The 19,266-nt window shown below is 36.1% G+C and overlaps 1 protein-coding gene across 1 annotated transcript in view; it reads left to right on the top strand.

Annotated features, from left to right (window-relative positions):
* Positions 1 to 304: 304 nt before the first annotated feature.
* Positions 305 to 19,266, top strand: part of LOC128998205 (OTU domain-containing protein 5-A-like) — a 30,230-nt gene continuing 11,268 nt past the window's right edge. The window contains exons 1-6 of the mRNA XM_054424227.1: positions 305 to 572; positions 11,404 to 11,549; positions 11,897 to 12,053; positions 12,494 to 12,649; positions 13,776 to 13,932; positions 16,053 to 16,264. Of these exons, the coding sequence (XP_054280202.1) occupies positions 444 to 572; positions 11,404 to 11,549; positions 11,897 to 12,053; positions 12,494 to 12,649; positions 13,776 to 13,932; positions 16,053 to 16,264 (957 nt within the window). The 5' untranslated portion in view covers positions 305 to 443. The remainder of the gene's footprint in view (positions 573 to 11,403; positions 11,550 to 11,896; positions 12,054 to 12,493; positions 12,650 to 13,775; positions 13,933 to 16,052; positions 16,265 to 19,266) is intronic.

Below are 19,266 nucleotides of genomic sequence, written 5' to 3' on the forward strand. Positions count from 1 at the left end.
ATAAATGAGGGAATGATATACCTCAGAGAAGGTTAATTTACCTTTAACCACTTTCGCCGAGATATAGTATATACATGCCACGAGTTTCACTGTATGCTAAAATACCAAAAGCTCGTATGTCAAAGGCCAGGCCACTGGCCCAGCACTGCTACTGCTGCCGCTGCCCATAACAACACCATTCCATTCCATTCCATATCCATTCCATTCCATTACTTTACTTATTACTTTACTTATGGTCAGGCCAGTTTGTCAGTCAGTCTACTCTATTCTATTTAGTTAGTGGTTTTGGTTTTACATTCATCTGCCATCTGCATGGATCATGTCATGGTAGATGGACTTTAGTTTCATTTGTACCTATTTTTAAGTGTTGATAAAACTCTTGTGTATTCAGAAGAAATCTGTGTATTAATTTGTGGGATGTACATTCAGTTTAATGAATCAAGATGACGATTTTATCTAAGAAAAAGGCCATTCAGGGGAAATCAGAAGTAGAATCTCCAGAAACTACAACTCACCACAATGGATCTCATTCTCATGGAATTTCCCTAGGATCCTTACCCAGTCACCCACAAGTATGTATTCAGATTTCTACCTCATCTTATTGTATAACATAATGTGACTGTCTTGTGGTTTGAGGAGCAAATATAACTTAACCACAAATTGAATTCTTAACAACAGGAGGGTCTTAAAATTCCTAGGCCTAGGCCTAGCCTAGGTGTAGGTTCAGTTCGGTGGTAGTAGTTGTTAATAGGCCTAATTGAATTTTAAGTTGGATCCATCATTTTGCATTAGTAGGCCTAGGAAGGTTCATGACACTCAACCGACTTTTCCTTATGAGATGGTTGGGATGTACAGAGAAATAGCCTAGGGTAGGTTGAGAGCTGTATACCCTGTAGTATCAGAGATTATTCCTAGGCCTTAGTTAATGGGCCTGTTTTTATTAGTAATAGAAGGTAGCCTATGATTGGCACAGAAACTTCTAATAAGTTATATTATGTTTTATTAATTAATTGTTTTAAGTAGGCCTATTCCTTAAAAATCTGAAGTAGGCCTAGGCCTAGAGCTTGCTTACTTAGTAGGTAGCTTGTCTTACACTGGTAAGTTGGTCTATCTTTAACTTTTTTATTCTTTATAATAAAAAAAAACAACCAACTAGGCTATTTCAAACAACTAGAGTTTTTATTGTTCAATTAGAGTTACTCAATTAAAACCCTCTGCAATCATAATAACACAACGGTTAATTAAGTAAAAATTATGGACTAGGCTATTACGCTTATTTTTAAGACTGCATTCGCCTACCCTAATAGGATACATTTAACTTACTAGGCCTATTTTTAAACTTGATCACTATGCCTTAAATAAATGTAAGTCAAATGTTCCGTACAGCTTAGTTACTACGATTGAACATTTAATGTTTATTTAAGTTATAGGCCTAGCCTAACTTACTGTATGTCAATTTACAGTTTTTGCATGGTGAATCCAAAAATGATATCAGTTTTGTTTTTATTATACCTGCAACAGGAAAAGAATTTAGAGTTTTGGTTAGTTTAACCCTCCGAGTGTCACGTGTTTTGGCCTTAATGTCAGCCTATTTTTTGCTCATTTGCAAGGTTTTATTAAAACTGATCTGAGAAGCTTAAAAACAATGTTAATTATACTGTTCTATATACCATTTTGTTTGGAAAATCTTGGGCTTCAATATTATATATAAAACATAAGGAAGATTAAAAAAAAAAAAAAATTTTTTGGTAAAAAAATGTATAATTTCGAAAATTTTCAAAAAAAAATAAGTTTGCGCTCAATGAAATTGTATAAATTATAGGCCTATAAATATTTGAAAATAGCCACTTTGTTCTAAATTTTATGAGGATTACAAATATATAATAATATAAGGAAGTAGATTTGCAAATAAAAAAGTTATGGGCAAAAAACAGATTTCAGTACATAGCGTTTAGCTAAGAATGCATAGCCCAACCATAGCTAGGAATCTGGCTGATAATTTACATCAATATCACTACCTACTTCTTCAGGATCATCAACCAGCACTTCAAAACCACTTAAATCTTCTTATAATGCACCACGTATATCACTACTTTTGATTTTTAACACTAAAACAATGATAAACGTAATAAAACACATCAGTCATCGGTCCGAGGGTAACCTAGCTGTTTACAAATACACGCACGTCAGCTCAGTCAGCTGTCTGCTACAATATTTTCGGAACTAAAATGAATAGTGCTTAGAGACAGACCTCTGCAGAAAGCTTAGAATATTACGGACAGAACGATACCTAACTCAATCCAGTACAGTCCGATTCAGTTAGTCATAGAGCCTTCGCCGTAAACAGTGTTCGCGAGTCGCTGCAGCGACGCACGACACTATACAAAGTGCGTTACGCGTCGCTGCAGCGACGCATGACACTCGGAGGGATAACCCTATGTCTATGTACCGTACATTAGAAGAGCTCCCGGTTGCATGCCCATACACTACTGTTCAGACACAAACTGTGTTTTCCTGAATCTTAATTTCTAATAGGTAACATTGATAAAGACATTAGGCTATAAGCTAAGTTAGATGTAATTTTCCATCAACAGACAATAAGAGGTTTGTGATCACTCTTAAGGATAAAATGCTTCCCATACAATGGTGCAATTTCTTAACACCATAAACTACAGCTAATGCCTCCTTGTCGATTTGTGAATAGTTTTGGTCTGCGTGGTTCAATTTACGTGATGCAAAACTTCTTTTCAGCATCATCTTTGTCTATTATGCTGAGAATACAACCTAGATCATAGTTACTAGCATCTACTGTGAGTATTACTGGTACTTGGGGTTCATGTGTAGTGTGCTAGCATAGGAGCCGCACACAATAGCCCTTTTACTTTCTTGAACGATTTTATACATTCATCGTCAAAACAAAAGTCTACATTTTTCTTCAAAAGGTCATACAAAGGTCTCAAAATACCCGCAATTTGGGGACAAACTTACAGTAATAGTTGACTAAACCCACAAATGATTTTACTTCTGTCACATTTCTTGGTATAGGGGCATCGACAATCGCTTAAAAGCGATAAAATTGTCTTAGCTTGTGAAGGTGTAAAGCCCATGTTTGTCTATAGTAAACCCCAAAAACTCCAATTTTTATGCGAACAATTTATTCTTATCTTGTTTCAAACACTGTGGAACCTACAGCCTTGAGGCGTGAACAAACTTCCCTTAGTCTATTTAAATGTACTTCGTCGTTTGGTCCTGATACAAATATCATAAAAAAAAACATCTTCACACCTTGTAAAGCTTGTTCGATGACTCTTTGAAAAATACCTAACTGCTGAGGCTAGATACTATAAGGCAATCTATTGTACGAAAACAATCCCTTGTGTGTACTGATTGTACACAACTTTTGTGATGACTCATCTAACCTTAACAGCATATAGGTGTGATGTAATTTTCCTGGCGGGCGACAAGTGGGAAATTACGCCACCGATAAGAAAAACGAGATCCCAGGATTCGCCCTAGTCTGGTCGCGGGGAGTTTCCCAGGAGTCGATAGTGATTCAGATAGCCTAAATTTGATAGCCCTGGTTGTCAGAGCTCGAGACAAACGTTGCGGGTTACTAAACACCACACTTGAAATCACCACTCTAGTCTGGGGCTTGTGGGGAAATTAATAATTTTGACTTGACTCTGTGGGCAATTATCTAAATGACACACTATTAGCTAACTTAACGAGAGAACAAGTAAGCTAAGTAGTCACCCCGCTTACCTACGGAGTTAAGTCGTCAACCTGCAACAAACAAGGTTAGTACAAGATGGGCCTAACCTAGCCTAATTCCCACAGAGTCCGAATTTATTAAACGAAAAGAAAACAAGTTAGCTTAAGTTGTCCAAGTGAGACACAAAACGAGGAAAAACTAAAACTTCTACTTCCTCACGTGTTCACCTTGAACCAACTTCGACAGAACTTTTCCAGCTGGAACCTGTCTGCTGGAACAAGTTTTAGGACGTTAAGGGAACAATAAAAGGGTTTAAGAATTAAAAGAGAAAGTCCCAAGACGGATTACGAAACGTTAATCGAAAATATATTTCACCAACTGCAATACTTTGGTACCAAATTAGTTGGTTAAAATGTATGACTAGATCGGAGAGTCAGGCCTAGCCTACGAACTTCGACAAAGTTATCCCAACCAAAAACTGGTAAGGTAAGGTACGAAAACCTGAGTCGTTTATTTCAAAACTTACCAAGATGACTAAAATTATTGTTTCCTCAAAACACTTTCACCACACCACCTTTAAATTACCGACAAGCTTTCAGAGCTCGCGAAACGTAACCGATTAAAACGACAACGACGAAGTTAAACAAAAACTCTTCAAACCGTAGACGAACGAACGAATGCCTCAAAAGCCGGGAATACGAATGACAATCCTTATTCTTCTCTCGTAGCCCGCCCTCAGACGCAGTCTAACAACCAAACAACCAAACTGACACCAACGTCGTCTGCGATCTTGGAATTTGAGGTTAGGTGCGATGTCAGTTTAGTGTCGCGACTCGGGCACAACAACAGCTTACATTCAGCTGTTTAAGTTTCGTGGTTTAGCCGTTATTTTACCCCCTACACATTTGACCCGTTACATAGGCTTGACTTAGGTCAATCTTACTGAAAAATTAAGGGTGTAAGATAGTGATCTGGGTCGATGATATTTAGGTGCCTATAGCATTTTCCTTTACTACAAGTCTTACTGGCTTATAACTACACTGCCCTAATTGGTCAGAGAAAACTTAAAATTCAAATTCAAATTCAAATTATTTATTAACTCATAACATCTTTTGGAGTACAATGTACATAGATAGGAGTTTTGTCAATATTTATAAAACTAATACTACACTGAAATATTTGATATAGGCTAACTAATTACAATTATTCAAACTTTAAAAATGTAATAGTAATACTGTAAACTAACTAAAGCATTTCATTTCATTCATTTGTACAAAAAGAAAAAATATCTGTCAATTCTTAAAACTAAGCTCAAACTACATGACGAAATACCAGTCTGGTCTGTATCAGATCAGGATATAGGCTTTGTCCTGTATATAATTCTACTACAGCAAAAAAAAAAAAAATAATAATAATATTATTAATATTAATATTACTTCAGGAAACTCATTTATTTGTTACCGGTACTTAACTAAACCTTCATCAAATTAATCAGCCTTGACACCTTTATTATGTTTATTATAGATAATAATCTACTTACGTATGCCAGTAGGTGTCAATTGTAGATAATTATGCTGTACATGTTTCGAGCCTAGTACGGCTCATCTTCAGCAGCATTCTTGTATGTAAAAATATTTCACATCGAGAGATGATTGTCTACTATTTACAGAAACCACATAATATACACAAACACAGAACATTTTAGCATGCTATTTACACGTATTTTCGTAGCGTACGCTCGTTTAGGTAAAACTCGACCGGACGACATTTGTAGGCCTACTGAGGAACACGGACACGGGAGGGGGAGAGTGACGTTACGTATCAGCTGACTGGTGGTTCTTATTTCCAGTTTTGTTATCTACATCGTAATACAGCTGATATGTGATCTTGTCCGAATATTCCTCTCTCATATTTAACATGGTTTCATTGCCGTGTTCTTTCATATGTTGGTAAATAAATAATTCCCCCCATACTTTGGCTTTGTTTTTCTGGCTACAACTTTTCAAAATTACTTAATGATTTTTCAAATTTGATTTTATGACCTATATTATCCTTGAGATGTTATGCAACAATCGACGTAGGGTTATTTTGTTTGGAGGCATTATGTTCCTTAAATCTCTGAGAAAACAATCTCAGGTCGAAAACGACAAATTTGGAAAATGCGTCCACCACAGATAGTTGATACGAGTGTCCTGATTTTGTCCTAGGAAGTGTGCCTACGTAATGTATACTTTCTGGAATGGTTTGGTTGCTAGATCAGATAATAATTCGCCCACCCTGGTGTTCGGAGCCTGTTTGGATCTTTGGAAGGAGAGACACATTTTGACTTTGTCGGCTATTATTTTGTTTAAGTTAGATGACCAAAAAAATCATTTATTTTGTGTATTTTTAATATAGGTTTGATAATTTTACAATAAAACAGCAATTGTGTTGATTTGAAAAGCCTTGAAGTGAGATTGGCGGCTGGTGAATTTCAGCCTTAAGATTTCTGAGAAGATGGAGGACTCGAGATAACTTAGCACATACCTGCGAGATATGTTGGTTCCAATTTAGCCTGGTAACCACCATGAATTTTAGAAGCCTTGCCGCACCCTCTTTCTCTACTCCGTTTCAATTTGCAGAACAGTGACTGCGTTTTGTCATCGTTAATTTTAAGGCCATTTGCAACAAACCAATCCTTGGTTTTTTTTTTCAAGCAGGTCTTCGGCCTCTGTTAGTGGTTGATGAATATTAGTACCCATGATCAGCAGCGTTGCATCATGTGCTGTAATGTTTTTCCATTCAATCATAGATCTATAATCATTATTGTAAAGAGGAGAGGACCAAGGACTGATCCTTTCGGCACGCCGTATGAGAGATGGCCAACGCTGGAAAGGGCTCCTTGCAGATATACAACTTGCTTGTGGGTCCTCAGATAGTTTGAGAGCTCTTGAGAACAACACTACCAACGCCATATTTGCCTAGCTTTAGCAGTCGGATATCATGAGGTACAACATCAAAAGCCTTACTTAAGTCACAGAGGCTAAGCTTCACAGACTCATTCTGCTCAAAAATGCTTCAGAGATGGTGTCAACCGGGCTCAGCAGGGCAGTGGTGGTAGAGCGGCCTTTTTTTAATCCGTGTTGAACATGTGAACAGGCTATCGTCCTCAAAAAACAACATGAGTTGCTTCTTCATCATGGTTTTGAGTGACTTTAAAAAATACAGGCAGAATCGAAATAAGCCTAAAGTTAGATAGGGTTAGAAGCATCACCCATTTTGTGGACAGGCTGTTTTTAATAATAAATCATTAAATGAGCCTTCACTGAGACATTGATTAATTTAATTAACCTAGTGAGATGCACAAGCACAACTAAGGTTTCTACAATAGTCTTCAGGGTCATGCAGGAAACTGCATACATATCTTGGTAGGATCTCATTAGTACCATTTTCCATGTTGTTAGTGTGAGTTTTTGTATTTATTGAGGTCAGGAGGTTCGTTTGTAAAACAGGTAGGTTAGAGACTATGAATGACCTGCTGAACACTATTTACAAAAAAATATTAAAATCATCAGGTGACGCTTCAGTTTTTAGTACAGGCCTCTGGATAGGATGCTTATTTATAAGATGCCAGACTGCTTTACATGCATTTGGAGACTGCATGATTATCCTAGCACTGCAGGCTCTCTTGGCCTTAGTGGCCTCAAAGCTGTACTATTTCTTAACCCTAGTGTACAGGTTCCTAAAGACCTGAGATAGGCTACATGTTCTGGCAGGTTAGCAGCCTTGTAGTGATCGTGGAAAAGTTCAAAAAAAAAAAGGATAGCATTTTGGCTAGTTCTGTAGTAAACCAGTTTTGTTTATCCTACAGGGAGCTTTACTTTTATCTCCAAGCACTTTTTTGGGTTTTATGGTCTTAAGAGTAAAGACTGAGTCAAACTTATTGGTAAACAAGTACTGGAAGGTAGAAAAAGCAATTTCAGGGTCAGATAGCAGGAGTGATTCCCAATTTACCGCTTGTAAGGCACTACTAAGCAGAGATAGATCATTTTAATCAATCACTCTCTTTAGAACCTGACTAAATCTATTCGAGAGACGAGGAGTTGCTTACCAAGATCAGTTGAAACACTTAAGACAACTGCTCAGTCATGGTCGGCGACCATAGGATGGACTACTTGGTCCTCATAATCTCAGGAGTCGAGGTTTGTGGCAGCCATGTCAAGGCCTCTAGGTCTTCTAGTTGGTTGTCTGGTCGTAATGAACTGTCCGTAGCTCTGCAGTAGGTTGTTTCTTCACGAGATGGGGTGTACATTAAAGTCACCACAAACTAAAAGTTTTTTGTTCATCTGGTGAGGTAGATCAGATTTTGTTCGAGGTGTCCGGGGATCTATAAATGGCTACCAGTATAGTTGAAATTTTGGCAATCTCCACTGCTATCAGTTTATGGGTTAGCTTGACACAAAGCTTTTCAAGGTTCAGTTTACTGCAGCCACACTGGCTTGAAGCAAATATTTTATGGCTACACCACCATTTTTGTGGCTATTTTGAAAGAAGATAACTAGATCTAATGTGTTAGTTAATGTTTGACTACAAGCACTTTCTTCCTGCACCAGCCAGTGTTCAGCCACTCAAAGAAAATCACATTTGGTTTCCTTGACAAATAGTTCAAGCAAATTTATTTGTTCTAATTCACTGAGTATTCAATATTGCAATATCTACACGGTCTGACCTTTTTCCAGTTTCTGTTTTATGGTCGGGGATAGTTTGGTTGATAGCAGTTTCTTCAACGGGATAAACATTTTTAACCTAGGCCCAGTTTCACTTTCACAACGTAGCCAAAGAATAGGTCTAGGAGTCTAACGTTAAGGAGATGGCTTGCGTGATTAATGATTACACAGCTATCTTGAAGGCTTGAATGACTTATATATGATCCGAATCTTGAGCTAAGATCAACGCATTCACTCTCGACCACACCTTTGTATTTCAAATATTGGAACAGGCTATTTTAACTGTCATCTTTCTGTCCATGTACACCTTTCATTTTTGGCTCTACTCCTCCTACAGTATCATTTTTAGATGCAAGTATACCTCAAAATTGAACTGAAGTGGGTTTTGTAATCTTAATTTTGAGCAGTAACTACTAACTTCTTTCCTTTTCCCTTATTGTAACCGTATATATTGGTGATTTATGCATATTAACAGTTAAAAGTATTGTCCAATAATCCATGTCAACGTTTCTTAGATATATAGGCTAGTAGTGATATTTTTGTCATGGGTCAGAAATTTCAATTTTTGATGTTAAAGTTCTATAGGCTATTCTATGCATTTGGTCATCTTTCACGGTCCAAATCTTTTAAGTAATCTCTAGTGACCGCTTACATGGAAACACTAATGTAGGCCTATTTATTAATTTATTGTATTCATCATGAAAACATGAAAAATTGTATCCAGGTACGTAAGTCTAGTATAATATTATAAGTATAAATTTATTGAAGTCAGAACCTATAACTTGATAATAAGAATCACTTGTTGTCATTGAGCACCAAAGTGTATGACATAATCAACATGTAGACGTTAAGCTGATCAAGAAGTTATTTATAATCAACATTTATCATACCCTATATGAACAAAGATGAAAATACAACCCACAACATAGCTTGTAGGCTTTAATAGGAGGACAGGGTGAAATGCGAGTGACGATGATTAATTCTCTGTGGAAGTTTACCACAAATTCAACTATTGCAGGAAATTTTGATGTGTTCTCAAATGCAGATGTTCACAAATCCCTTGGGCTCGCGGAAATGTCTACAATTTTTTTTTGTATGATGGGTAACAATGATTATCTCCCTGCAATTGTGTGAGATAATATTTAACGATAGTACTGCGATCTTGGATTACAGTCACAAAGACAATGAAGAGTTCAATAAAGACCGAAAGTTTCTGAACAATCTGTTTCCAAAATCTGGAAGAAAATGAAAACCCCGCCCCGAATTAAAATGGTGTTTGAATACCACCCCGCCAATTCCTGGTATTTTATGTTTGATTTGATAGATTATCGTAACTCTACAATTTGTCATTGTCAAGCTGTGAATGAGCATGTCAAATTGTAAAATGCCTATGACATTAGGGGATTTTTATTGCAAATATTTTTCAGGTCACACGCCAAACCGTGGACCTGATGATCCAGGCTACTCAACCTTCTGGTTCCTTCATGTGCTTTGTATCATTTGTTCAATTGTTTGTGTTAGGTTTAATGTTGGTTTTATAAGAGATTTTTTATTTGAATTTTAATTTCCATGTAGGCCAGATGTTTATACTCATCAAATTAATATTAACTCGTTTATCCTTTAGTGCCAAAAGGCTATACAGGGTCCGGTATGTAAACAGCCAAACTCCGGGAAATGGTTCTATGGGTCATAATAAAGAAAAAAATCAGGAATAAAATGTTTTCCAAAATCGCTTTGTTAACCAGATATCCGCCATTTTGTCTTTTTCACATTAACATTTTTATCTTTAAAGATTTTCAACCGATCATTATGAAACTTGGTATGTATGTTAAAGTAAAAGAGACCCATGTTAGAAAAATATTCACCTCGATTCAACTTAAAATTTCAAAATGGCGGCCATTTTAAATTTTCAAACTTTAATTAGGTACTCAAAAATGGCTGATTTAATGAAAAAAATGTCAAGAATACTTTTATTTAATTCCCTATCAAACGATACAAAGTTCAAAAACATTGAATAAGAAATAGCTTAAATATTACGACTTTTAGTTTTAAAATGGGGTAGAGTAGTCATTGAATAGTCATTGAATAGTCATAAGACATTCTATACCAGTACCAATTATAATACTTAAGGCAGAAGCTCAGGTTTGCCCCATTTTACAACTAACAATATTAATATTTCAGCTATTTATTATAATTATTCTATCTTTTTGAACTTGGTATTGTTTGATAGGGAAATAAAAATGCTAAATAATACTCCCGCTGCAGCAAACCTGCTGACTAAGCGAATTTCCATATTTCTGGCTTGATTTTAAATTAATCTATTAAATTAACATTTATGTTTAACGAGTAGGCCTACCTAGGTATGCTGCTACAGGGAAACTAATAATGTGTGTTTTCTTATTAAAATATTAATAGCTTAGTATAAAATAAATAAATCTGTCAAATTTGATTAAAATATATCCATAAACAAGCCAAATAAAACATTTAACAATATTCTCCATAAGAATAACATCACTTATTTCATAAATATCACTTATTTTGTAAATAAAAACACTTTTTCATTCATTAATCTATTCATTCACTAGCCTGTATTATTATCTTTCTAGAGATGCACCAATCTGTTGTCACTTTCATCGTGAAAACAATGGAAAAAAAACATCACTCTACACTAAAAAAATAACAAAACGACTAAATGAGTTTTAGGGCAAAGGTGATAATCAGCAAAAGGTGTTTATAGCATTTGCAGCATTTTAGGACTGGTGTGTAGCGGATCCAAAGTCACTGGACGGCTGGTGCTCAAAGGGTCAAACGAGGGCTAGTATGAAGTTATTACTACCATATATTTCAAACGTCCATTCCATGGAACCAGCTGTTCTTAGTAATCTGGAAATTATTCATCCCACACATATTTTATCTGCCTATATCCCTCAGTACGCATAGTGGTTAATTGGAGTTGTAGTTGGTTGAATATAATCTTTCTTGCAGATAAATGAAAGAAATCGAGAAGAGCGATTGAACTCACCTCATAGTTGGCCTAGAGAAGAAAAAAGAGCTTCTCATGTACAAGACTATGATAGCCATGAAAGTGGGCCCAGCCACAGTAAGAGGCGCCACCGTTCCAGCCCACACAGGTAACCGGGTCATCTATACTGTCCAGATTTTACTTTTTACTATTACTCCAGACTCTGGGAGTATTTGGAAAAGTCAAGTAATTACTCTTAAGTAGAGTACTCGCCCACCCCTACTAAATACTCCTCCCCTTCTTAATAATTATAATGTACAAATAAAAATAACTGAAATGAGCTCAAAAATTTTTGATTTTTAGAAATTTTTGTACCCACATAATTGAAGTAGAATATTTAAAATCCAACTTAATACCTTCACATGCAAAGCCAAAATAACCTTACAAAGTGTGTGTTAATGATTAATTTTGTTTGTGGCTATATGGTATCTCTGAGAGTGTTTTATCTGTACGCAGGACTACTCGTAGCAGCAAGTTGCGAGAGAGAGAAAGAGCATCTCCTGGTAGCTCCCCTAAAGCAGGCCCCTCCTGTGACGACAACTCTGGCTACAACAGTGGAGATGAGTATGACTCTCGTCGGCTTGGTGAGATTACCGAAGCTGAATGGGTGGAGGTAAGAGAGCATTAGTACAGGGTGAGGCAGTGAAACCGTCATGATGGGGTAATGCGAGCACGGGGGAAATTATATATTTTATCCAAACTATGAACAGTGTGTAGACCATAACAATTTTAGTTCTTGTATAAAGTGGTAGAACTAAAGTGCAAGTTGTTACAAAGCAATATTTAAATTTTGAGAACTGACTTATAAGTAGAAAATTATGGTTTTACAATACCAACTAGTCTTCAATGTGCTCGATCACGTGGCAGCCAACAGTTTTTGTTCTACAGTAGAGTTTCTACTGTACTCTATTAGCCCTGTCATAAGAGTATGAAATAAATTTCATGTTTTTGCCTTTACTAAAAAAACCTATGTATTTTGGAATGAGAATATTATATATTTTGTTAATTTGTTTTGAAAAGGCTGAAGTCTGAAATATTGATCAACAATTGCAGAAAGATAGACTGTTTGAGAAGAAGATGCGCAAACGAGGACTGATTGTGAAGGCTATGGGAGAAGATGGAGCTTGCTTGTTCAGAGCAGTTGCAGATCAGGTCTATGGAGATCAGGAGATGCACGCAGTTGTTCGTAAACATTGTATGGACTATATCGTAAGTCTTGCTTGTAATTATATTATTTTGTAATAAAGTTAACTTTTGACGAATAATTTCTCTAGAACCCCTAACATTAATAAAAATCAACTATTTGGAAAGTTAAAATACTACTATATTCAGGAAAATTTATTATGCACAGCCTTTTATTAAACCATAACCTGTAATGCAAACCTTTTAGTGAATTTCCCATATAGGGAATAAGCTATTATCCCCTCATAGCCTCATGAGTCATTGGTCTCATGGTAAGACCTGGGCCTGAGACCGATTTGCTTTTTCGTTTTGAGGTCCCCAGAGGCCAAAAACACCATCCGTTCAAATTCATATATTTATATATGTGTCCGTTAGCACGATAACTTGAGCAAAAATGATCCGATTTTGATGATCGGATAAGGGCCAAGCGGTGTCCGGGTCCTGCGGTAACCGATCGGATACGCTCGACAATGCCTTTTGTATCTTCGTTTTTGCTCCAGCGTCGGTCGAAGGCGGACCCATACCATGTTAGCCTGTAGAGAGTGACTTGCTTTTTGTTGTGGTGTAGTTTGGTAGTTTAATTTCTCTGTAAAATCCCCGTCTGGCAAGCTTAAAATCAACTTGTTGTCCCGTCTTTTTCCCTCCAATTAACAATACAATGGGACCAGCTACATTCCTAGCAGTGCTGCTATCTGTGGGTGTTTAGCAAACTATGTCGACTCTCGTCGTAAAGCAGGACATCACCGCACGTTATTTGCTATTTGTCAGACCGAAATTTGAAAGCCGATCACCCAGCAATCAGGTTTGTTCGACGCTGCGGGATGTTGGCAGGATTTGTTGGTACGCCTGCCATTAGATGGGCCGCAGTGAACGTGTTAAACAGAAACGCGACCCTAGCAGCACCCGATGGAACTATCATTAAAATTGTCTCAGCTGTCCCTTAAGGATGACAAATCTACTAAGAGGATGCACGTTTGATCTATATTATTATTTTTCAACAAATTATAGCTACAGATTGTGAAATACATAAGTGATTAAAAACTTGAAACCATTTGGCTACTTCAGCTTTTTTCAAGATGCAATAAAAAACATTGAATAATTTACTCTATAATATAATAGAGACATATAATATTTATACTGCAATATGTTCTAGGCTGCCAATGGTGACTACTTTTCTCAATATGTAACAGAAGACTTCTCTAACTACGTCAATAGGAAACGCATGGATTGTACCCATGGAAACCACATAGAAATGCAAGCCATGAGCGAAATGTACAACCGTACTATCGAAGTATTTTGCTATGGAAAAGGTATGTGTAGACCATATTTAAAAACTATTTTGCCTTTCACACATTAAACACTATGCCCGAATATAGGTCGGGGTGCCTCCAATGTAGTTGTGAGCAAAGCCCGAGTATGGATCGGGCATAAATATTTCTTTTTTACAAATTTGTTATTTTAGGCCTAGTATTATTATGTTTTATGCTATATATTATTATTATTGAATTAAATATTATGCTTTAATACTTTATACTGAAATGGCGACCATATGTATAATATATACAGGATATGCATTATATAAAAAAATTATAAATTTTTTGAAAATTTAATTCAGTAATAAAGTTTAATTTGATCTAATAATAAATTAAAATATTGTGGCCAATTTTATATGAACTCTGTCATAACTTAGCTATTTTTCTTTTTAGAATATTTATTGCTTTTTATAAAAAATTAAAAATACATTTTTTTATCACCCTATAACATATTATATTTTCTCAAAGCTCTTGATTTCCTATTTAACCCTTCAACGCGTTACTTTTTATATGGCTGACCGCCCCCTCCCGCGGGACTTTTCCAAAGCTTTCACTGGGACCGTTACATGCTTACATAAACCGTCAATAATTAACTTATTTATACATATATTTTATTATTCTTGCACCAAGTTAAAGAGCAGATTATAGGCTTTAAAAATATATGATTGAAATAAAAGTTTGTATGTGATACAATAGTTACATACCTCTTAGAAGTTAATTTTTGAATGGTAGTCTTTGAAGCATGCTCCAAGACTCAGTCCTGCTTCACACTTGGGACATCAATATCTGCTATCTCTTCTTACTCTCGGTTTTTGCACATACACAGTACCTCTTTTGTGCATTTACTTTACTTCCTGTAGGTGGTATCAGGTAAATGAAGTGCCTTTCTCTTTCTGTTAGTCTAGCAGGTCTCGGCTGAACTGAAGGTCTTCCGAAAACAGGTCTTGGTACTTCAGGGCCATGGGTCTCAAAAAGCATCTTTATAAGATCTAATCGAAAGGCTAGGTGGTCAATTTTCTGGTTATTAGATTTCCAGATTATAAAGGAATTCAATATAGAAATAATTCAAAAGGCGTTTGAATATTTGTACGTACCATTTCAGGCCCCTTTTTCTCTCCAGCTGATATGCCTGCAGCATTTGGTCCCTCATATCAACTCCTCCCATTTGCTTGTTATATTCATCTGGCTTCATTTCTTGCCTCCCATCATTGCTAAGTCTTTTCGCGCCACTTCATGACCATCACATCTCCACTGTGCTTTACTACAACTTCTCCTTTTTCTAATTTTTGACTTTTGATTTCATCTGGAACGTTTTTTGCTCAGGTTCTCGCGGAGGGCGCTTGGTACGCGTTAGTATTGTGTCTGTAACACCAGTCTATAATTGTAGTGTAGGTTGGTAGTAAATTTCCCTGTAAAATTCCTGTCTGGGTAGCTCAAGAAATCAACTTGTTCCGTCTTTTTCCCTCCAATTGGCAATACAATGGGACCGGCTACGTTCCAAGCAGTGCTGCTATCTGTGGGTAGGAACTAGGAACTACGTCGACTCTCGTCGTAACGCAGCACATCACCGCAGGTTATTTGCTATTCGTCAGGCCGAAATATTTGAAAGTCAATCGCCCGGCAATCGGGCTCGTTTGACACCAGGGTTACGCCTGCCATTAATAGGCCTTAGCGATTGTGTGTTAATTCTATAACATTTAAGCTTCTCAAACAAAATATCATGATAATGAGTTATATATTCCTGAAAAACAAGGCACCCACAGTAGATTCTCTTTTATGATGTCCAATAATTTATCAAGCTGTCTTCCACTGATTTCTCCTGAAAATTATATTGTAGCTTCTCGTCTGTTCTATTAATTTGAGTCGCCTTAACTGCCCTTCTTGCCAATTTTGACATTACAGTTTTCTTTTATTTACCTGCAACACCGTTGTTTGTTATCAACATTTGCCTATTACATGAACATTTTTTAATTGAGCAAATAATAGTATGTTACTTTAAAAAGTAATGGAAAATCCAGAGTTGTTTTGAATACAAATTGTAAACTAATAAACATAAACATTTTCTAGTTATGCATGTTCTTTAACTGCTAAATACTGATTTTTAATATCTGTTCAAGATCCCATTAACATTTTCCATGGAGTTAATAAGACGGACAACGAGCCAATCCGTCTGTCATATCAACGTAACAGCCACTACAACAGTATTGTAGATCCTCACAAAGCCACCATCGGTGTAGGCCTCGGACTGCCAAACTTCAGTCCAGGAGGAGCTGAGAAGAGTCTCATCAAAGATGCCATACGTCAGAGCGAAGACTTCCATATTGAACAGGTTAACATCTTATTCATTTTTCCTGTCGGACTCTCTTGTATTATTACTCAATTTGTAGAACTATTCAGGAAGTAAGATTTGTGTTTAACCCCTGAGGAGGCGCTTCACCAGTAAAACAGGAGCGGGTGTATGCAGAGTTTTATTCCGCAACACTAAATAGCATAAATTTTACCCATTTTACTTGTTATAATGAAATATTATATGTAAATGTTGAATAATCTAATCAGAAACCTAATTTCTTTGTTAATAACATTATTTGTTTAACTTTATATGATTAATATTTCAAATAATTATATTGAGCAAATTTCTAGTATAAAAGTATGTTACGAGAGAGGGCGCGTGCGGAGTTTTATTCCGCGATAATGCAATTATACATATACATGCAAACAAAATAGATTTGATAATAACTATAAATTAAATGGTAATACATTTAAACATGTTTATAATTTTGTATGTATGAAATATAAACACAGTTTGACAATAGCGCATGAGGAAATAAACTCTGCGCTAAGCACTTACGCGATAGGGCGCACACGGAGTAAACCTCTGCAAACTGACACCGCGTCACTGAATTGCATCTGACAACAAAATGAGGATGAATTCAGGGGTAAAAATAGCTTAGGGGCATTCCCAGGATGAGGTACGTGAAGTGTAGAGCCAGACATGACTGCCGACACCCATTATACATATTTATATTAACAAAAACTACAATTGCGGAGGAAAACTCCGCAAGCGCCCGCTCGATGGTTAATTTAGTAGTGATACAAGTTTCGCCAAGTTTGAGTACAACTGCAGGAGTGCTGGGGTGTCAGAATAATGTGAATAGTGCATCCGTGCAGGTGCCGGCTAGAAATGGGGTTAACAGCATGCCGGGTATATGTGAAACAAGCCTGTAGTCCGATTTTGATGAAATTTGGTATTGGGATACTAATCCATCGTATCTCCCGGCATATTTTTTTTCTTTTTTTTTTCCCATAAAAACCCATAAAATAACGGAAAAATCAAATGTTCCTCAAAATAGCCTTAACGATTTTGATTTAGTATGGTGTAGCCCTTTAAATTCTGAACAAAATGGTTGAACTCCCATTCCTGTAGAAATTACGGTTCAAAAGTTATTGTGACTTGTGTCATCCCATTTAAAAGCCCATAGAAAATCATATTTTTGAAAAAAAAGCCAGTTTTGAATTCTTAACAACATGGTGCAATCCTCCATTGCTGTAAAAATTACAGGTCAAAAGTTAATGACAATTTTGTGATTTTACCTATTAAATATAGTTACTCTCATTGCTTACCAAAGAGAAAGTATGTGTCATTGCTGATACCGTTTATCTTTACTTATGAAATAAAAATTACTACCGACCACAACGGTGCAAAATATTTTAATTCTTTTACACAGGTGAATGTGGTTTAACGTTAAAAATAAATTTTTAAATCTTTAAATTATTGAAAATCCGATTTTAGTGCAAAATGTTCTTATCCACATGAAATTATTTTTTACACAGAGGATACGCGTCCGGCAACCAGACGTGGATTAGGCGTCCGGTAACCAGGCGTGGATTAGGCGTCCGGTAGGGGGTCCCGGAACGCCATTACCACAATGATACGATGTTCAGCCATCAGTATTCGTGGTGTAGTGGATAGAGTGCTCGACTGATATGCGAGAGGTCCCCGGTTTGAAACCCATCGGTATCTTTAAATTTTTGTCACAGATTTTACTTTGAATGTAATTTCTTCTTAACTGTACATCTTTGGTTAGAATTTTCGGCATTTATAATTTTATGTTATGAAGAGAATTGAACCTTGATTTGATTTTTTTCACTATCAGCAAGTTTGGTTGGTTAGGTTAGGTTATGACAGTAACTGCCGGACGCCTAATCCACATCCGGTTACCGGTCGCGTATCCTCTGCGTATTTTTTAAAACTCACCAAGATGTAATAGTTCTGTATCGTACAAGTTCTGGGACTCAAATGAACTACTATCGTACTACCGGGTGGCTCGACCGTACACTGTTTGCCCTCGCCCTATCGCTCTTATGAGCTGATCCGCCTCGACGATAACAAAGCTCGACCCTCACTTGAGGAGGAGAATATTCTTTTGGGTCTAAATAAAATATTAATTCTTTGACGAAAATAATTTGATTCAAAATAAACATTTTGCAGGTTTTAAACTATAACGGTATTTGAAAAAAAAATTTTCCAAAGCAAAAGTAAAACGCTCTCTATAAAATAAACCCTTTCCCTATAACCACTAGGATGACTATTAGTGTTGAGAATATTCTTGAATTTTCTGATATATTGAAATATTGAAACAATACACAAAAACCCCCTTTGAAAACCCTTCAAAGGCAAACCCCCATTTGACCCTTCAAAAACTTTGAAAACTACACATCCTTGATCTATACCGTGAAGAGTTTTCTTACTTATTATTTTAAAATAATTACATGCTTTTCACAATAAAACAAATTATTATTAACACAAAATTACAAAATCAAATGCTTTCTATGTCTAGATGCCTATTTTACTGCTTTTCAATTCATTCTTCATTGTTACATTGTTGTACTAATAAGATTAACTCTAACATTCTTCCATTATAGGCAGGCTTAACTAACAATTCTATGTTACACGAACATATTTTATTCTTATATAACTAGTACTGTTATGATAACACTTATAAATTTACATTTAACATATCCTTGATCTACTATAAAAATACATTACTAAGCTTCAGACATGTACACTCATTTATTTCATGGTGAGGTAGCCTCTGGATCACTAAATTTAAGCTAAATGGTTTAAGTTACCTGGCTTCGTCAAGTGATCCTTCTTCAGTATTACACTACTATAGTTTCGGACTTGAAAATAAGTCCATCTTCAGGTTAACAAAAACGTCAATAGGTCATCTAACCAATTTGGTTAGATTCGTCGATACACTTAAAACACATACACAAACACAAAAAACACAAAAAAAAAACACAAAAAACGAATATAATACTGTAAAAACT

This window comes from Macrosteles quadrilineatus, unplaced genomic scaffold (assembly GCF_028750875.1).
Source record: "Macrosteles quadrilineatus isolate MER2022 unplaced genomic scaffold, UCM_ALF_1.0 Scaffold_7__1_contigs__length_78375512, whole genome shotgun sequence".
Taxonomy (NCBI): Eukaryota; Metazoa; Arthropoda; class Insecta; order Hemiptera; family Cicadellidae; genus Macrosteles; species Macrosteles quadrilineatus.